This window comes from Telopea speciosissima, chromosome 11 (assembly GCF_018873765.1).
Source record: "Telopea speciosissima isolate NSW1024214 ecotype Mountain lineage chromosome 11, Tspe_v1, whole genome shotgun sequence".
NCBI lineage: Eukaryota > Viridiplantae > Streptophyta > Magnoliopsida > Proteales > Proteaceae > Telopea > Telopea speciosissima.
The window spans coordinates 3278829-3295845 of NC_057926.1; the positions used below are offsets into that span (position 1 = coordinate 3278829).

Genomic DNA, 17017 nt, shown 5'->3' on the forward strand with positions numbered 1-17017 from the left:
TAGGATGGGCATAGGAAACCGTAGGGGAGCAGAGAGGGGTAGGAGGGAGGGATGGAGGGAGAGAGGAAGCCGAACTGTGGAACCCCTAGAAGGGAGGGGCCGAAGCTGGAGCTGGAAATGGAGAAGAAGGAGAGAAAAACTACAAAAAAACACCCTATCTTAAAATGTTGGTAAATGGTGTGGGGGTGGGTAAATAAGTCCGGTTACACCTGGATCAGTTACAAATAGCTTTTAAAACTGAAAAGAAATGAAAAAATTATAAAGGGAATATCTTAATATATGAGAAGGTATATAATTAAAGGGAAAAGGACTCTGTTCAGGAGTGTAGCCTCTGGACCTAGACACAAGATGGAGACGAAATGACCGCCCCCACCCCCACCCCCACCCCCACAATAGGGAGCAAATATGTTATTTCATACGAGAGGTGCATGGACATACATTGATAGGATTTTACCCATTTATTTGCCTGACTCAACCCTCCTTGATTGGTGAAGTTTTATTCTATATAGGCTAATCAAGTTCTACCCAAAAACAAAAAAGGCTTAGCAAGTAAAGGGTGGGCCTCGCAACAGTAAGGTTACTCCATTGCCAGCTGCCTCCTAACGATCGTAGATTCAAATCTAAAAACTTCTCTGAAAGCAAGGGTAAGGCTGCATCAATAATATGTGACCTATTTAAATCATTTCCTAGATATCCAAGTATCAAAAATATAACATCACAGCTCCATGTGGAAAGAACAATTGGGACCTTTATCTGCTCCATGTCCTGGGCGGGTCCATTTCTTCAAGCTCCTCTAATAGAAGGGGGCAAAAATGACCACCCTACCCCTACCTGAATGGGGTCCACCCACATCTATTAGAGGAACTTGGAAAAATGAAGCGGACAAAAAATGAAGCAGATAAAAATACAAACAATTGCACCTACCCATCAATTTTGTCCATGTGTTGTCCCAAAACACAAAACACAAAAATAAATAAATAAATAAATAAATAAATAAGAATCACTTTTAATGCTCCTCTTTTAATCTTTTAAAAAGTTGACCGCATTGACTAGTTAAAGTCAACAAAATGAACATAGGACCTTTATCTCCTGAGGTTCGTTGACCGATACAGTTGTGTAGTTCCTCACATAGGGGGTTGAAATGACCATTCTACCCCTTGACCAAACACATTGCCCGGATGGGATCTACCCCATTTTATTAGAGGCACTAGAAAACCGTACCGGGCAGGGGAACTGCAGGTGATAAAAACTCACGGTTCCACCAGACCTAGGAGCCCCTATCCAGTAGTCACCCATCCAATGGACCGGCAAAAAAAAACCGGTCCAAAGCCAGTTTCTCGTTCGGACAACGGTCAACCACATGGTCGCCGGATGGGCATCGAGTGGAAACTGGGAAGATATTCGCCGTAGGATAGGGGGAACCACCAATTCCACACGTCAATACGTCATTCGTATAGACCACGATTTCAAGACTCGGAGCCGCCAAGCTTCCACCGTAGGGTCCACTTAACTTAACTGTAACAACCGTTAGCTATAAAGATAGGGTTGTGGAAGAGTAGAAGATATTGAGAACTGAGTTTTGATTGTTTTGTGATCAGAGCAGAACCAGAGAATTCAGAGTTAAGAAAGAAAAGAGAGATTTTAAAGATTGAAATGGCGTTGGCTAAGGCAAAGGAGATCGTTTCATCAAATCCGACCGTGGTCTTCGGGTACTCTTTCCTCTTTCTTTCTCTGGGTTCAATTTCTTCTAATTTGTTTTGGATTTGGGATTTGCTTTGATAGAATCTGTTTTTGGGTACTCCTCGATTTTGCATTTTATAGACTTTGTTCTTGAGCTTTTCTCCAGTAATATTCTGTTGTTTCTTGTTTCGTTGTTCTGGGTTGTTATTGTGTCTGTAAATGTAAGAACAAGATAAATTGTGGACTGTTGAGATTTCTCTCAGCAACCAAAGCAAGAAATCATATTCTAATGGAACACTGAAAGGAGCCCCCATAAGTGTAATGCTGCGATTATGGATGGTTCTCTTGTTAGCCCAACTGCCACTGATTTACTTTTGAAGTGTTGGGAATTGAACAAGCAAAGCATAGAGTCATATAGACATGAGAACCTATTCTCTGTCTGATGCATCACAAGTTTTTAAGCATTCACAGTTTCATACAACAGTCTATAATGAATTAAAATATGATCCCACCTGTTAGATTTTTTTATATCTGAAAATTTTCAGTTTGTGGAAGTTTGTTTCAAATCGATAAATTCAGGGGAGTAACCCTGAAATGTGAAAATATTGGACACGTAAAAAATCGATTATAGACTTATCAGGTAGAAATCATATGAACTGTAAGCAGAAAAAAAGTTTATCTACTAATAGGTTAAAAATTATATGAACAAAAGTATCTCGTATGTTATGTTTTGAAGGCTAGACCCCTTTTGGTAGTGACCCAAGCATCCTAAAGTCTTGTTGTAATTGTTACTTCTCCACCCCCGCCCTTTCTCAGCTATTGTTTGATGGTATAATTTCTCCTTTTTTACTTCGAATTATGTCCTCCTTTGTTTGGACTGTCCAAGGGAAGGAAATTTGTCTTCTCCTTGGATATTACTTCATAAATTTTATTCTGTTTTGCCTGAAGGGAGCCTTCTGTGTCCTTGCCTCCTTGCAGCTATACTAAACCTTGTTTATTAAATCTTTTATCTTTGATTTACTTCACAGTTTTGGATGGAACTGTCCAAGTCTCTCATTCCATTTCTCTTTGTCACATGTGCAGTAAGACCCACTGCCCTTATTGCAAGAGGGTCAAGGAGTTGCTGTCGGAGCTAAAAGCAACTTACAAGGTCGTTGAACTGGATTTAGAAAGTGAGTATTTTATGAGTACAACCAGCACTACAAACCAAATATATTCATTTATATAGTCTTCCTTCAAATGCCATATAGTATATTTGTCTTCTATATTTTTGTTCAAACATACTCAAGCCACAGATAACATTTGAATTTTTTTTCAGGTTTATCATAACAAAACAATCTGATAAAACTACAGAATATGTATTTTTTGTCATAAAGAAAGCTCTTCAGAGATTTTCTTTCTTCCTCTTGGTTCTTCCCATTATTTTCACAACTTAAATTTCATCTGTTGCTTTTGGTTATCAGAACTTGGCTGTGAAAAAGTATTAGTAGATTAAATCTGTGAACCGGTTTCAGCTGTTTATAGAAGCTTTTAGATGCATTGCTATTTAATGAATCTTTATCTCATGTGAAGGGAGGGTAGGGACTGGGATTAATTCAATATCTTCTTTGGGATATGTGCCCACTGTATCACTAGATTTGAATGAGTGTGCTTAGTACCATAAAAAATAAATAGAAATAGCGAGCGGGCTTAATGAAACTGAGGATGGAACAGAATAATCCCATGATTTGCGAATTACAAAACTAGCAAGATGATCAGCTCTTCCCCTTGTGGGAATATATATTAGTGAACACAAATACTGTTATCTTATGCCATAGGGTACATTCTAGATTATTGAATTACTTGACAGGAATATCAAAGCAAGATTTTTTGGAGTTTATAATGTGAACCTAATACCTATATATGACTTTTTCCATTACTAGATTCTTTGTGACCCTGTTTGCTTTGATTTGAGTACCCTTTTGAAGAGTATACTACTGTGGGATTGCAGGGATAGTTGTTAATTTAAACTCACGTAAGATTCCGTATGCATGAAAATGCATAAAGGGATAGCTTGCGCATTCTTTGGATACCAGAATTCCAATACTTGAACTGTCAGCATGTCCAAAGTGGTTTTATCGTCTGTCTGCTTTGACATCTTTGAGGCACTGATACTTATTGTAGAGAAGATTTGTGCTTTCACTTGATGTAAAGGGGGATACCTGTATCACCTCTCTACTGATCTTACACCCATTATCCATCATTGAGGACCTTTCTTTCTTCGATGATGGGAACTACGAAGGGAAAAAAAAACATAAGATTTGATATTCTGCCTTAATGTTGAGAAACGTTTACATGAGGCAATGGTATATTTGTTCAAGAGAATGGTTCTTTATTTCCTTTCTATTCTAATTGTATGTTTCTTATAATTATTTTCCTCTCCTGTGAAGGTGATGGAAGTGATATCCAGTCCGCACTCAAAGAATGGACAGGACAGAAGACTGTCCCCAATGTGTTCATTGGTGGAAATCACATTGGAGGTTGCGATGGTATGACCTGTTTAACTTCCACCATTTTCCTTCAGGTTCATTAGGCTTGGTCTCATCTGGAATGAAACATTTCATTTTGATTTCCCTTGTAATGGATACAAATAAACGGATGCTTCAGAATGGACTCTTCTCTCTGCCATAGTGATTTGTTCATTAGAATGTGTGAAAGGAAACCATTACCTTCATTCTTTAACATTCTAGTGATGAATGGAGTCCATCTTCTGTTGATGTCATTTGCATTCAGATGCTATGAGCAAACCAAAATAATCAATTTTCGCTCCAAGTGGAGTGATCAGCCAGGCGTAACCTAAAAGATTAACATCAATGAATCGATATCTGATTTCTGATTTCTGATTTCTGGTGGTTGCAGCAACTATGGCAAAGCACCAGGAGGGGAAGCTTGTGCCCTTGCTTACTGAAGCTGGCTCTCTTGCTAAACCTGCTACTGCTTGAAACCAGATAGGGCAGTCATGAGCACATCGAAGATGAATGGCAGCAACTACGAGACGCAGATTAGTACTTAAATAGTTTCAGTAGAGGGATGAACATAGTGTTGTGCTTGTGATTGCATCTGTAATAAAAACAGAACTATCAGATGGAATAAAATAAATTTACTATGTCGAATATTTTATGACTATGTGGTGATATTCTGACTTGTCTGGCTGATCAATACGTACACCTAAGTTTGTCAGGTAGGAACATGAAGTTCAAATTAAGGACGGAAAACTCTATAGCAGAAACCATTCTTACAATCTAAAAGCAATGGATGCTTCCTCGGGGGCTATAAACACCGCGTTTGGTTGGATAAATCTTTGGGATTTAATTTTCCGGATACATGAATCTCATTTAGAAAAATCGTTTGGATGAAAAAAGCAAATGACCTTCCACAGATTTTAAAATTCCCGAGAATCATCAATTTAGTGTAAAAAGTGAAATCTTGAGAGTTCACCTCATGAGGTGAAATCAAAATTGAAACACAAATCTAGGGCAGGGTATAAAAGGGCATAAATCTCAAGATTTACAAAATATCGGGAAAATTTATGAGGGTTCTTGAGACCTGAAAGCTGCGTTCTTCATCTTCTGCGAGCAAGACCTGAAGAACTGCGTTCGAAGAACTTCTGCAAGCATGACCTGAAGAGCTGCGTTCGAAGATCTTCTGCAGGTACTTCCTTCCTCTCTCTCTCTCTCTCTCTCACTCTCTATGTCTGTCTCTCTCTGCTCTCTAGCTCTCTCTGCCCGTCTCTCTATCTCTCTGCGCTCTGTCTCTCTCTACCCCTCTAAGATTTGTTTCATTTTTGCAGGATCTTTGTCCTATAACTGGCGTTACATCCCCATGAAAAACGGAGTTTGCGACCTTCAAACTGAAGCTCAAGAACAGCCCTGCAAATCGAGTTCGTGACCTTCAAATTGAGCTTGCGGCCTTCAAATCAAGCTTGTGAATTTCTTTTTGCGTTAAAGCATTAGATTTTGTTCTTGTGTACCATAAATCTACGGTTTTGTTCTTGCCCTAAATCTCAGGTAAAACCCCCCCTCAAACTCAACTCAGCCATAGCATCAGATTATATTGCCATTTCCATTTCCATTTCCCCTATAAATGAGTATGGAGGTGACCTTCTAGGGCAGTATTTTTAAGTTGTTATCTATGATAAATTAGTATTGTCTTGGATTGAGTCAATGCAGGTGAAATTACTTTATTTTAAAGGGTAATAATCAACTCTGTTGTTAGTGAGTACTCTGTTTGGTCTTGCTTCTTTAAATGGGAAATTTGTGTGAAATCCTTGCTTCAGTGGGGACTGTTTTAAACCCCCTCCCCCTTTGGATTGGCTTTTTAAGCCTTTGTTTTGGCCTTGAATGTTTTGAACATGGAAACTAGAGGAGAAAAATATCATCTAACTTCTCCTTGTATCTTTAATTGGATGACTAAAATTTTGACTAAACAAAATGTGATGGTTTTCTGCATTCCCATTCTATAACAATTGCCCAACTTTCGTATACAAACTTGTTGATTGGTACACTTAAATAAATCCAAGCATCTTTAACAAGCTTGAGATCCAAACCATCTTTCATTGGTTTCCAATGGGGAGATCTTCTCTACAAAATTGGAGTTGGTTAACTTGATCTTGTAGTTTTGGTTAACTAACCTTAACAGTTCAAATAGTGTTTGCAATAGGCCTGTTTTGACAGTGTCATCGCTTAAATTTTAGTCTTTGATTCCAGATCAAGCCATCAGATCAATCCAAGTTTAAGCATGTTATTCCCCTCCCTTGTTGTTACCTTCGATCCAGGTTTGGAATCCATCAGACTGCTGGATTGAAGGCTGCAATAGTTTGTTTTTGGGTTGATATTACTGTTGTCTAAAGTTTCTATTTTGAGAGTAACTTGTTCATTAAGTTCCGATCTATCTGTTACTGCTGGCAGTGAGGTCTCACCTTGCTGTTTAACCTTTATGAACAACATCTTGATCTTGTTATTTGGGATACCCTAGTGGCGAGAGTCGTAAGTATTATCCTTGCTGGTAGGCCTGTTTACTATCTATTACTATTACAAAGAGCCTACCTTGCTGTTTACTAGTCCTATTGATCCTATCGTTGGGTTAGATTGTTAGCTTGCTGTTTAGTGACTGTAGTCCCCATTAGGATGACATGGTTGCCATATGTCATAGGGTCCAAAGCCAAATAATCACTTTGGATGTTCTTTTTTGCAATCTAATGCTTCAAACATATGTAAACATGCTTGAATGGGAAATTTCTATTAATTGTCCATGGTGACACTTTTTGACATTGGTGTACTATTCAATGGTCTTTCTTCATTTTTAATATATATTTCAATTTCTTTTTATGGAATGGTGTGATGAAATGGGTCAAGAGTTTCAAGTTGAGGTGAGTTGTACATCAATAAGAGATCTGGTTACTCATTGTCTGGTGGAATGGTGTAATGATCTTCCTTGTGTCCACAGAAAACAATATTGTCCCATGAAGAATAATGTACCCTGGTGCTCAATCGAGAACATAATCAAATGAAACTCTTCACTCTCATCACTGACTTTTAAAGTGAAACTGTGAAAGAGATGAGGACCTTGATGGGTTAGGGTTCAAAGAAAGAAGGGAGATTTGGGTTATAGAAGCTAGAAGATAGAGAAGGTAATTTATAATTTATAGAGATATAAGGGAAAAGATGAAAGAGTAGACAGTGAAGAAGAAGGGGGTTAAGATAGCTAGGAAGGGTAAAACTTTAAATTTCTGTGTTTCATATTAGCGTAATAGTGATGATGACACTGAAATGATTCTGTTTTCCTTTAAACTTAAAGCAGGGGGTGGGGGAAGAATGGAACTTGTCATAATAGTGATGATGATGCTGATGATAATGTAGTATACTTAAATGCTTGTTCGTATACCTAGAAAGATTCTGTTTTCCTTTAAATTTAAATCAAATTGTATTGCTCATGAGAGCTCCATTCTTAAATGCTTGTTCATATACAATTGTATTTTTCCATTCTTAAATGCTTGTTCATATATAATTCTTTCTCTCTTTTTTTTTTTGATGAATTTGCAGTTCAATGTGGATAAAGGTGGTATATACCAAGGCATGCATATACCAAGGGGATTTTATGTTGCCCAGTGGCCATACCGTCTATCACTACAAGAACAACGCTATCAGAGAGTAATATCTGATATTTGTGAAACTCTTTTCACAAATCCACTGATTAATCAAAATGTATGGTTTATATTTGGTGATTTTGTGGCTCTATTCCCCCCCCCAAAAAAAAAAAAAACAAAATTTCACATATGCTCTAAGTGGTGGCTTCCAGAGACTGTAGATTGGCATTCCTACAGAAATTGACAAATTGATGCTTGACAACTATTGTGTGTAAAAATTCCTTTATTCTTCAGTGTTGGAGTTCTATCATATTGGACCATTTCTATAGTTTTTGAGCTTAGTCCCAGTTTTGTGGGTTTATAACAAGTTGACTCTAAATTACGGTGGGTGGTCGTGGCTTAGATTAGTTTATTTAGTTTGAGTGTGTTTTTTATATAATTCAGGTTCAAGACACAACAACAACAACAAAAAGAAATCGAGAAGAAAGTTTTTTGGGTGAAGGAAAAACCTACAAATCGAGGATCATTATTAATCTCTGCCCAAAAATTTCCCTTCACTGTTGCTGGCACCCATCCAAGGCCAACGATGGCCATCGGGGAAGGCTCTTTCACCATGGCTTGAGGAAAGCTCAATCCATAAATTGAAGTCCAATCATCAACACAGAGACAAAGAGAACGAGGCTTCATTATCTAAGATGGATTACCTCTACATGCTAACATATATGGTCCACTTGTTTCCTTAATCTGACTCCCACCACAAATTATACTATGAGATCCATCTTTAAGCAACTCATGGTATTCAATTGGAGACAAAGGACTAGAAATAGGATGAGCATTATCTCTAGTAATTGACATTTAAAACTTGGAATTGACTTAAAAAACCTAGTTATGCTTTCCCCTTCCCTATTACTTGTAAGGATTAAACCTAAAAAGGAAAAATATGCATTCCATTAGGGCTTGAAGCGGGTGCAAATGATCAAACGTATGAAATTTTTACTATACCCAGGGATCAAACAAAAAAGAATGGTGATTGGATTGATGATGAAATAGAATTCTGGGTCGCAAATTGTGATCCGATTGATGATGAAGAAAGAGAATTCTTGGTTCATTTCTCCACCTTGCTAACAGGAAAAATAAGGATTGAGATCCTCTTCAGTGCACTTGTGCGCCGGACGGTGTCCAGCGCACATCGTGCGGCTGGGGGGCTTCGATCCACACCACCGCACACATCCCGGTGCAATGGCGTGTGGATCGAGGCCTCCCCAGCCGGACGATGTGCGTTGGACATCGTCCCGCCCGGGAGAGGATCTCAATCAATGGATCAAATCCTATGGAGTTTGGCTCATACAGCAAAACTCCAAATCTGACTAGGAGAAAGATTTAGATTAGGAATGATCATTTTCTGTGGAATTTCATTTTTCAGATGGATATTGTGGCTACATGTAAGATTTTTGTATAATTATTTGGGTACATTAATATGGTAATGACATTATTTTTTAATTATTAATTAAAGTGTCTTGTACTTCTAAATTTAAGATTTGGCAACTCACAGAATCAGGGTAACCAAACAGTTTTTCAAATAGATTCAGGATAAATCCACCTGACAGACTCAGGGTAATCAAACAATTTTTCAAGAAGAATAATGTCACAGAATCAGGGTAACCAAACATTCAGAAAGATTCACGTCACAGAATCAGGATAACCAAACAGTTTATTTTTTCCGAAATACAAATCTACAAAAAGTCCATCTAGAAATCCTCATTCAAAATCAATGCATGCTCCCAAAGAAAGTATTCACAATTTCACACCCAATACAAACACATAAAAACACAAAATAGGTACCAACCCCATAATATGGTTAGTTTCACCTTTTTTTTTTTTTTTTTTTTTGATAGGTAGGCCCCAAGGAAAGTTCAATTCATGACCTCTTAATTGTGAGCCGTTGGTCCTTGCCAACTGAGAATATAAGTGGTCTACTATTCTAGATCCCCTCCAATGAGGTCGGCTCAGTTCTACGAAAACCATCTCATACACCTCTAAACCTATATGATGGAATCCACAAAGTAGGGTCCATAAAGTGGTTTCCATGAGATCGGATTCAGGGCGTAGGAGATGGTTCTAATACCTAGGCTCCCCTCCAATGACGTTAATCACTACAATCGATCTCACACAATCTATACCTGCGCAGTTGCATTCTCTACCATATGAGGTACGGATTATTATCTTTTTCAATTCCCTATAATTCAGTAGTGCACAGTGTTAATGTGGATGTCTGACACATAGCAGCTTGGACATCCAACGATCTAAGCTTAACATAATCAATGAGCTTGGATTGTTGGATATTCAAACTGACACATGTCAAACATCCACACTAGCAGTGCCGCACTACCGAGCTATAGAGAATTGGAGACGATAATTTTCCTATGAGCTACACCCCCAAAACGGTCAATGGCCACTTCTCCGACCTTCTCCAATTTTCTCCGTCAATGGTGAGGTCATCGAGGAATGTAAGCAATAATCATCTTCAGTTTCACTGTCAAATTCGTGAGTCCTGGATTTTTCGATACTGTTGTTGATCTTCAATCAAAACTCACAAGCTCGAGAGAAAACTATGCCTTTCTGGACTCCCTCCATCTTTCCAGATTTCTTCTCTTCGTGAAGTAAACAACGCCTTCTCTTTGAGTCTTTATCTTCAGTTCTTCAGGGGATTCGGCGACCCAAACAGAGTCTTTAATCTTCCAAATTTTGTCATTCACAAAGAGCAAGACCAGTTACAAAACCCTCCCGCTCACCGCTCCCACATGCAAGCAAGCTGAGGAAAGAGTGGAAGACGTTGGACCTTCTGGAACCACGAAAAATAGTCCCATGGGAGTATCCATCAACTATCCATACCAATGGGTGGCTGATGCTGCCATTGTTGGATCACATTAAGTGATGGGTGAATCAAATATAAAAATAACGAGTTTTAGATAGAATACCTGAAAGAACCATGGAGTGGGGAGTTTAAAGAGGGCAGAAAGAATGGCTGATGCGTCCATTTAGTGTTTGCTTGTGCAGAAAGAATCCTCAATTATCAGCCATTTGGAAAACAGTGGGGAGTTTAAAGAGAGCCATCTGCTTCAAAGAAAGCACAAAGATAGCATGCCAGAAGTGCAGAAGCAGCAGTTAGCTCCTGCTCTATCCCACCAAGTATCAGTACCATCTTCACCTCTACACTCCTTAACCTACAAAACTCTCTTAAAAGCAGGGTCTCATCTCAGGCCCCTGCAGCAAGTACATGCCCACATTATCATTTCTGGTCTTCACCACAACCGAGCCCTTCTCACCAAGTTGATAACTTTGGCCTGTTCTGCTGGCTCTATTGCCTACACTCGTCAGCTTTTCTTCTTTGTCCCTAATCCCGACTCGTTCCTCTTTAACTCCCTCATCAGAGTCTCTTCCAGATCTGGTTTTCCTCTTGATTCGATTGTATTCTACCAACGTATGCACCGTGCTGAATTATTACGATCAAATTACACCTTCACAGCCATTATTAAGTCCTGTGCTGATATAGCGGCACTGAGACTTGGTAAAGTAATACATTCTCATGTTTTGGCTTTTGGGTTTGGTTCAGACCCCTACGTCCAAGCTGCCCTTGTAACCTTTTATGCCAAATCTGGTGATTTAGTTGCTGCCAGAAAAGTGTTTGATAAAATGCCTGAAAGAACCATCATTGCCTGGAATTCGATGATTTCTGGTTATGAGCAAAATGGTTTTGCTAAAGAAGCAGTTGAATTGTTCTACCAGATGCTGGAAATGAGGGTGGAACCAGACTCAGCTACTCTGGTGAGCCTGTTGTCTGCTTGTTCTCAATTGGGAGCTCTTGATTTGGGTCAATGGGTGAATAATTACATTGTTGACAATGGTTTAAGTGTTAGTGTAATTCTAGGTACTTCTTTGATTAACATGTATGCCAGATGTGGTAATGTGACCAAAGCTCGACAAGTTTTTGATGGGATGCTTGAACGAAATGTTGTGGCTTGGACAGCTATGATTTCTGGATATGGTATGCATGGTTATGGTAGCCAGGCCGTCGAGCTTTTCTATCATATGAGAAACCATGGGCCACCACCAAACGATGTCACGTTTGTCTCAGTCTTGTCTGCATGTGCGCACTCAGGGTTAGTAATTGAGGGGCGCCAAGCATTCTTGTGCATGAGCCGGGATTATGGGTTTGCGCCGAGGATGGAACATCATGTTTGCATGGTTGATTTGCTGGGACGTGCTGGTTTTCTGAATGAAGCAGTTCAGTACATTGAGGAGATGATACCCGGGGAGCCAGCACCTGCGGTGTGGACAGCAATGCTTGGGGCATGCAAGATGCACAAAAATTTCAATCTTGGAGTGAAAGTGGCCGAGCGTCTACTGACACTAGAACCTGATAATCCTGGGCATTATGTGTTGCTTTCAAACATTTATGCATCAGCAGGGAAGATGGATCGAGTGGAAAGAGTAAGAAACATGATGATACATAAAGGCCTTAAAAAGCAAGTTGGCTATAGCTTAATAGAGATCAATTTTGTGACACACATGTTTTGCATGGGTGATAAGTCCCATCCACAGACAACTGAAATCTATCAATATCTTGATGAGTTAATATGGAAATCCAGAGAAGCAGGTTATGTACCAGAATCTGATTCAGTGATGCATGAACTGGAAGAAGAAGAGAGAGAATTTGCTGTTAGATCCCATAGTGAGAAGCTTGCACTAGCGTTTGGTCTCATGAACACCCACCATGGGACACTAATCAGGATTGTGAAAAACCTTCGCATGTGTGCTGATTGCCATTCCGCAATCAAGTTCATGTCAATCGTTGCTAATAGGGAAATAATTGTTCGAGATAAGCATCGATTCCACCATTTCAAACATGGGTCATGTTCTTGCCAGGATTACTGGTAACCGCCTTCATTTGTTTGTTAAGTTTCAGAGTGTTGATGGGATGAAGTTGCATGGAGAACCATTTGCTGTTCAAAGAAGTTCTTTTAGCCTCCTCCCAGGATTGGAATCAAGGTTATGTTGTAACACTAATCAGGATTCAGGAGTGCTTTTGCACCCCTTTAAATCTTCATCATGTGGCAAAGACTCTTCTTCACTGGCCCATGGTTCCTGTTAATAGAAGGCAATGGGGTTTCCTTTTTATTGAAAGCAAAGCTTCCTCAAAAAGGGCAACATTCTTTTGGTTGGATTCTGAAATGTCTTCTTGTTCAGGCATACCTAATGTAAAGAGGTGGCAGTGGATGTCCAATATGTGATCATTCTGACTTCTGAGGAGACTCGCATACATCTTTATGGATTGTCATTGTGCGAGTTTGGTTCAGCTCTGTTTTATCAGTTTGAAGTTTTCAACATATAGTGTCTGTTAGCAGTTCATGATCTCCGCAGGATCAAATTCTCAGGTGCTGATCACCAAGACAGACTTAAAATCTTATTTGACTATTGGTTTTTGAGGTTGTTTATATATGATAATGAATCTGACAATTTCAAATGCTGTGGAAAGTTTTAATGTGTTTAATTCATCTACTTATCTGCATAATTTTCACATCATTTTGATTCAAACAAGTAAGCACTCCATTCCAGTCAGGGAAATCTTGGAACTCATTAAGTGACTCAATACTTGCTTAAAGAACCAGAACTGATAATAGGAGAAGAGGAGAAGCAGAGGGAGGAAGAGAACTGTGAGAATAATCGATCAACACAGCCTCCCCTCACTGCCTTTATTTGGATATAAACCAGACTACAAAAGAGGACTAATCTGATTAGGATCCATACTATAACACGTAGTTACAATAAGAGAATGAAGATAGAAACTAGTCTAAACCTAATTATAAACCAACAAAACCACAGAACCACGTAGAGAGGAATCTTGATTAGAATAATGGAATCTTCTAATCGAGATTTCTCCTCAACCCCATAAACTCGATACACTTCAACACTCCCCCTCAAGCTGGAGCATATAAATCACGCAGACCCAGCTTGAAACAATTTCTTCGAAAAGTAGGTCCAAACAGCGGCTTGGTAAAACACATCACCAAGTTGATTTGCAGTCGAAATAAATGGAGTAGAAATCAACTTCTTCATAACAGCATTCCGAACAAAATGACAATCAACTTCAATGTGCTTTGAAATACTAAATTGCTTGCAATATAAATAGCAGTTTGATTGTCACAAAACATCTTCATAGGTTGAGCAATAGGAAACCTAATGTAGCTCTAGATAGGTAAAGGTCCTATTAAAGGCCAATTAACCAATATCCAATGACAAAGGACCAAAGGAGCTGCTGGTTCTGCAATTCCAATAGAGCAGAATAGGAATTTAGGTCAATTTCTAGGGTTAGGTTTGGGGGAATGGGGGTAATTTTTGTATGGTAATACTAGGCAGGTCTAGGGGAAGCTAACAGTGAAGGTTTGAACAAGTTTCGAACAAAATTTCAAATTTGAGAAAATTAGGGTTAGGGTTAGGGTTAGGGTTTCGGGTTTTAGGATTTAGGGTGAAATTAGGGTTTAAACTTGGAATTAGGGAATGGGGCTAAGGTCGAGTTTTGTACTAGTAGGGAATACCACTCGGCCAAGGTATGAAGTCCAAGTGATGGCTGGAAGTGTTAGTTCTGAAAATTCTAGGGTTCTCGGATTAATGGAGGTTAATGGGGAATTACGGTTTGGGTGGTTGGATGGGGCTGAGATGAATATCGAGTGGAGGGGAAGTGTTGGAGATGCTAGGGTTTGAATATTAAAGTAGTCTAATGGTCAGATCTGGCTGGGTAGGATTTTCTCAAAAATTACCTTGTATGTAATCTTCTAGAAAATAAGGAGAAAGTTGCAGGTCTTCAATGGCAGCAGCAGTAGCAGCTTGAATAATGGAGAAGGATAGAACCACCTTCAATGGAGATCCTCCTAGCCGTCATGGCGTAAGGAGTCGTAGGAGATCCACCTACCCTTTCCACCTTGATAGAACCACAAGGATAAACACTCTCAAGGAGCAGCAGCATCAACAAAGGCAGCAAACACATGTTTTTTTTAATTCATCAAACTGTGGGGGAGCCTCCCATGATTTAATATTTATAATAAAAGGCTAATAGCCAAATCCTAATACAATCTAAACATTTCCCTCACTTAAATCATGGAAGGGTACGAATAAACAACTAAAAACCAATTAAAACACTTAAACTAAAAAGATTCCTAAGTAACCAATAGGATATAAGACCCTATCAGCCAATAGGAACATTTCACTTAAATTGGACCAGTGGTTCAACCGGTTCAATTTAAAACACTAAAACATGAAAAATAAACTAAGTATCGGGTTAATCCCTTATGCAACCTATGTACCCCTAGTTTAGGCCCATTAAAGTGGCCTATTACATAGAAAACCCTTGGGATCAAAGGCCCAACATATATATATCCCAACCCTAGACTTATTTCTAAGGAAATAAGCCCATTTCGATGATGAATCTGCATCAACTCTCCCCTGCTTGAAAAAATTCGTCCTCGATTTTGCAGTGATGAGGGGGAAACAACATATGAGTAGCAGCTTTAATCATTCCCAAACAAAATTCTGGTGATGCGGGAACATTAGGGATAAAGTCTTCAAGGAGTGGAGCTTTCTCTTCGAAGAACCATGGTGGCATGGCAAACTCTACGTGTTTGACCTCTGAATCAACCGTGAATGCCCTATCTATAAAGTCTTCAGTGTTAGTAACCTTCTTAGACGCAAGCTCCACCTCTTCAAGGACAACATTTTGAATGCCATTGTTTTCCTTTGGAATGTTATTAACCACCTCTTCATCTTCCGCTGTTGCAGCCTTTCCTACATTGGTTTCTTCGACATAGACCACTTCAGTAAGATCTTCTACATATTGACTTTCCATCTTTGAAGCTATAGGAGTGGTCTCTTTCTTTTCATCACAATTCACTGTTACTTCAGCTTTACCTTCAACTTTCTTTGGCAATGAAAATTTGTTCTCTATACCTGGCTTCCTTGTGGTCTCTATACCTTTCCCTGTCTTCTTTGTAATCCTTGTGACCTCTAGGTCCATCTCTGTGACCTCTGTATCCATATCTAGGATTTCCATCTCTACTAGGTAGCCTCTGTACCACCGAATTGAGCTGGTACCTGTCTTCATCCATGGGTAACTTGTTGTATCTGTCAGGGGTTACTCTCTGTTCTTCCAATCATTGCAACCTAGCGATGATGATATTAGTTGTAGCCTTCTGGGCTTCAGTTGCAGCCCTTTGTTCAGCAACAAGCTTCTAAAACATCTCGAGCATTGTAGCCATGGGGTCAGCCATGGGCTGTGATACCACTTAATGTAGCTCTAGATAGGTAAAAGTCCTACTAGACGCCAATTATCCAAGATCCAATGACAAAGGACCAAAGGGGCTGCTGGTTCTGCAGTTCTAATAGAGTAGAATAGGAGTTTAGGTCAATTTCTAGGGTTAGGTTTGGAGGAATGGGGGTAATTTTTATATGGTAATGCTAGGCAGGTCTAGGGGAAGCTAACAGTGAAGGTTTGGATAAGGTTCAAACAAAATTTGAAGTTTCAGAAAATTAGGGTTAGGGTTTCGGGTATTGGGTTTTAGAATTTAGGGTGAAATTAGGATTTAAACTTGGAATTAGGGCAAGGGGCTAAGGTCGAGTTTTGTACTAGTAGGGAAAACCACTCGGCCAAGTATGAATGCCACTGAATTTATCTACTTCATTTAAGAATTGGTGAAGAGAATCTAATCATTGGAGTTTCATTATTCCTTCCACCCTATTTTATAAGGTTCAAAATACTCATTTAACTATTTCAAAGTCTCATCCAAATGCCCTTAACCACCCCCCCCCCCCAACGAAAAAAATAATCCAAATCACACAACTTATGGATTAAGAGATTCTCTCTTCACCCTATATTTAAGAAACTAGGTCCCTTCGAAAGTTTTGCAAGGGTTCCTAATTCCTTCTAGAGAAAGGATGAAACCTAGAAGTTATGACTTGTGACACAGACTCCTCCTTTGACAAGATATGAGTCGGTAACAACTCAACTCAACTCAACTCACGAGAGAGTTCAACATGGGTGGGTCAAGTCCGAGTCCGCCTACCAACGGTCAAAACTTAGCGTTAGGTACAAAAGAAAATTGGATTCAAATAAAGGGATTCAGATCTTCTACGGCCTTGAGAGTAGCAGCCATCGTCCTGCCC

At 39.3% G+C, this 17017-nt stretch overlaps 2 protein-coding genes across 2 annotated transcripts; both read left to right on the forward strand.

Annotated features, from left to right (window-relative positions):
- Positions 1-1545: 1545 nt before the first annotated feature.
- On the forward strand, positions 1546-4836 carry LOC122645553 (glutaredoxin-like). The gene is made up of 4 exons (XM_043838864.1): positions 1546-1709; positions 2764-2852; positions 4110-4208; positions 4579-4836. Exons 1-4 carry the CDS (start codon positions 1654-1656, stop codon positions 4659-4661), a joined length of 327 nt encoding a protein of 108 aa, XP_043694799.1. The 5' UTR covers positions 1546-1653; the 3' UTR covers positions 4662-4836.
- A 6022-nt stretch (positions 4837-10858) lies between these two features.
- Positions 10859-13208, forward strand: LOC122645547 (pentatricopeptide repeat-containing protein At2g33760-like). The gene has a single exon (XM_043838858.1). It carries the CDS (start codon positions 10946-10948, stop codon positions 12740-12742), a length of 1797 nt encoding a protein of 598 aa, XP_043694793.1. The 5' UTR covers positions 10859-10945; the 3' UTR covers positions 12743-13208.
- The last annotated feature ends 3809 nt before the right edge of the window (positions 13209-17017 follow it).

Bases quoted from the DNA above. Each gene is read 5' to 3' on its own strand.
- LOC122645553 (XM_043838864.1), top strand. From the start codon at position 1,654: ATGGCGTTGGCTAAGGCAAAGGAGATCGTTTCATCAAATCCGACCGTG. The intron at 2,853-4,109 runs GTGAGTATTTTA...TCTCCTGTGAAG, and splicing joins CGTTGAACTGGATTTAGAAA to GTGATGGAAGTGATATCCAG. The intron at 4,209-4,578 runs GTATGACCTGTT...TGGTGGTTGCAG, and splicing joins TCACATTGGAGGTTGCGATG to CAACTATGGCAAAGCACCAG.
- LOC122645547 (XM_043838858.1), top strand. From the start codon at position 10,946: ATGCCAGAAGTGCAGAAGCAGCAGTTAGCTCCTGCTCTATCCCACCAA.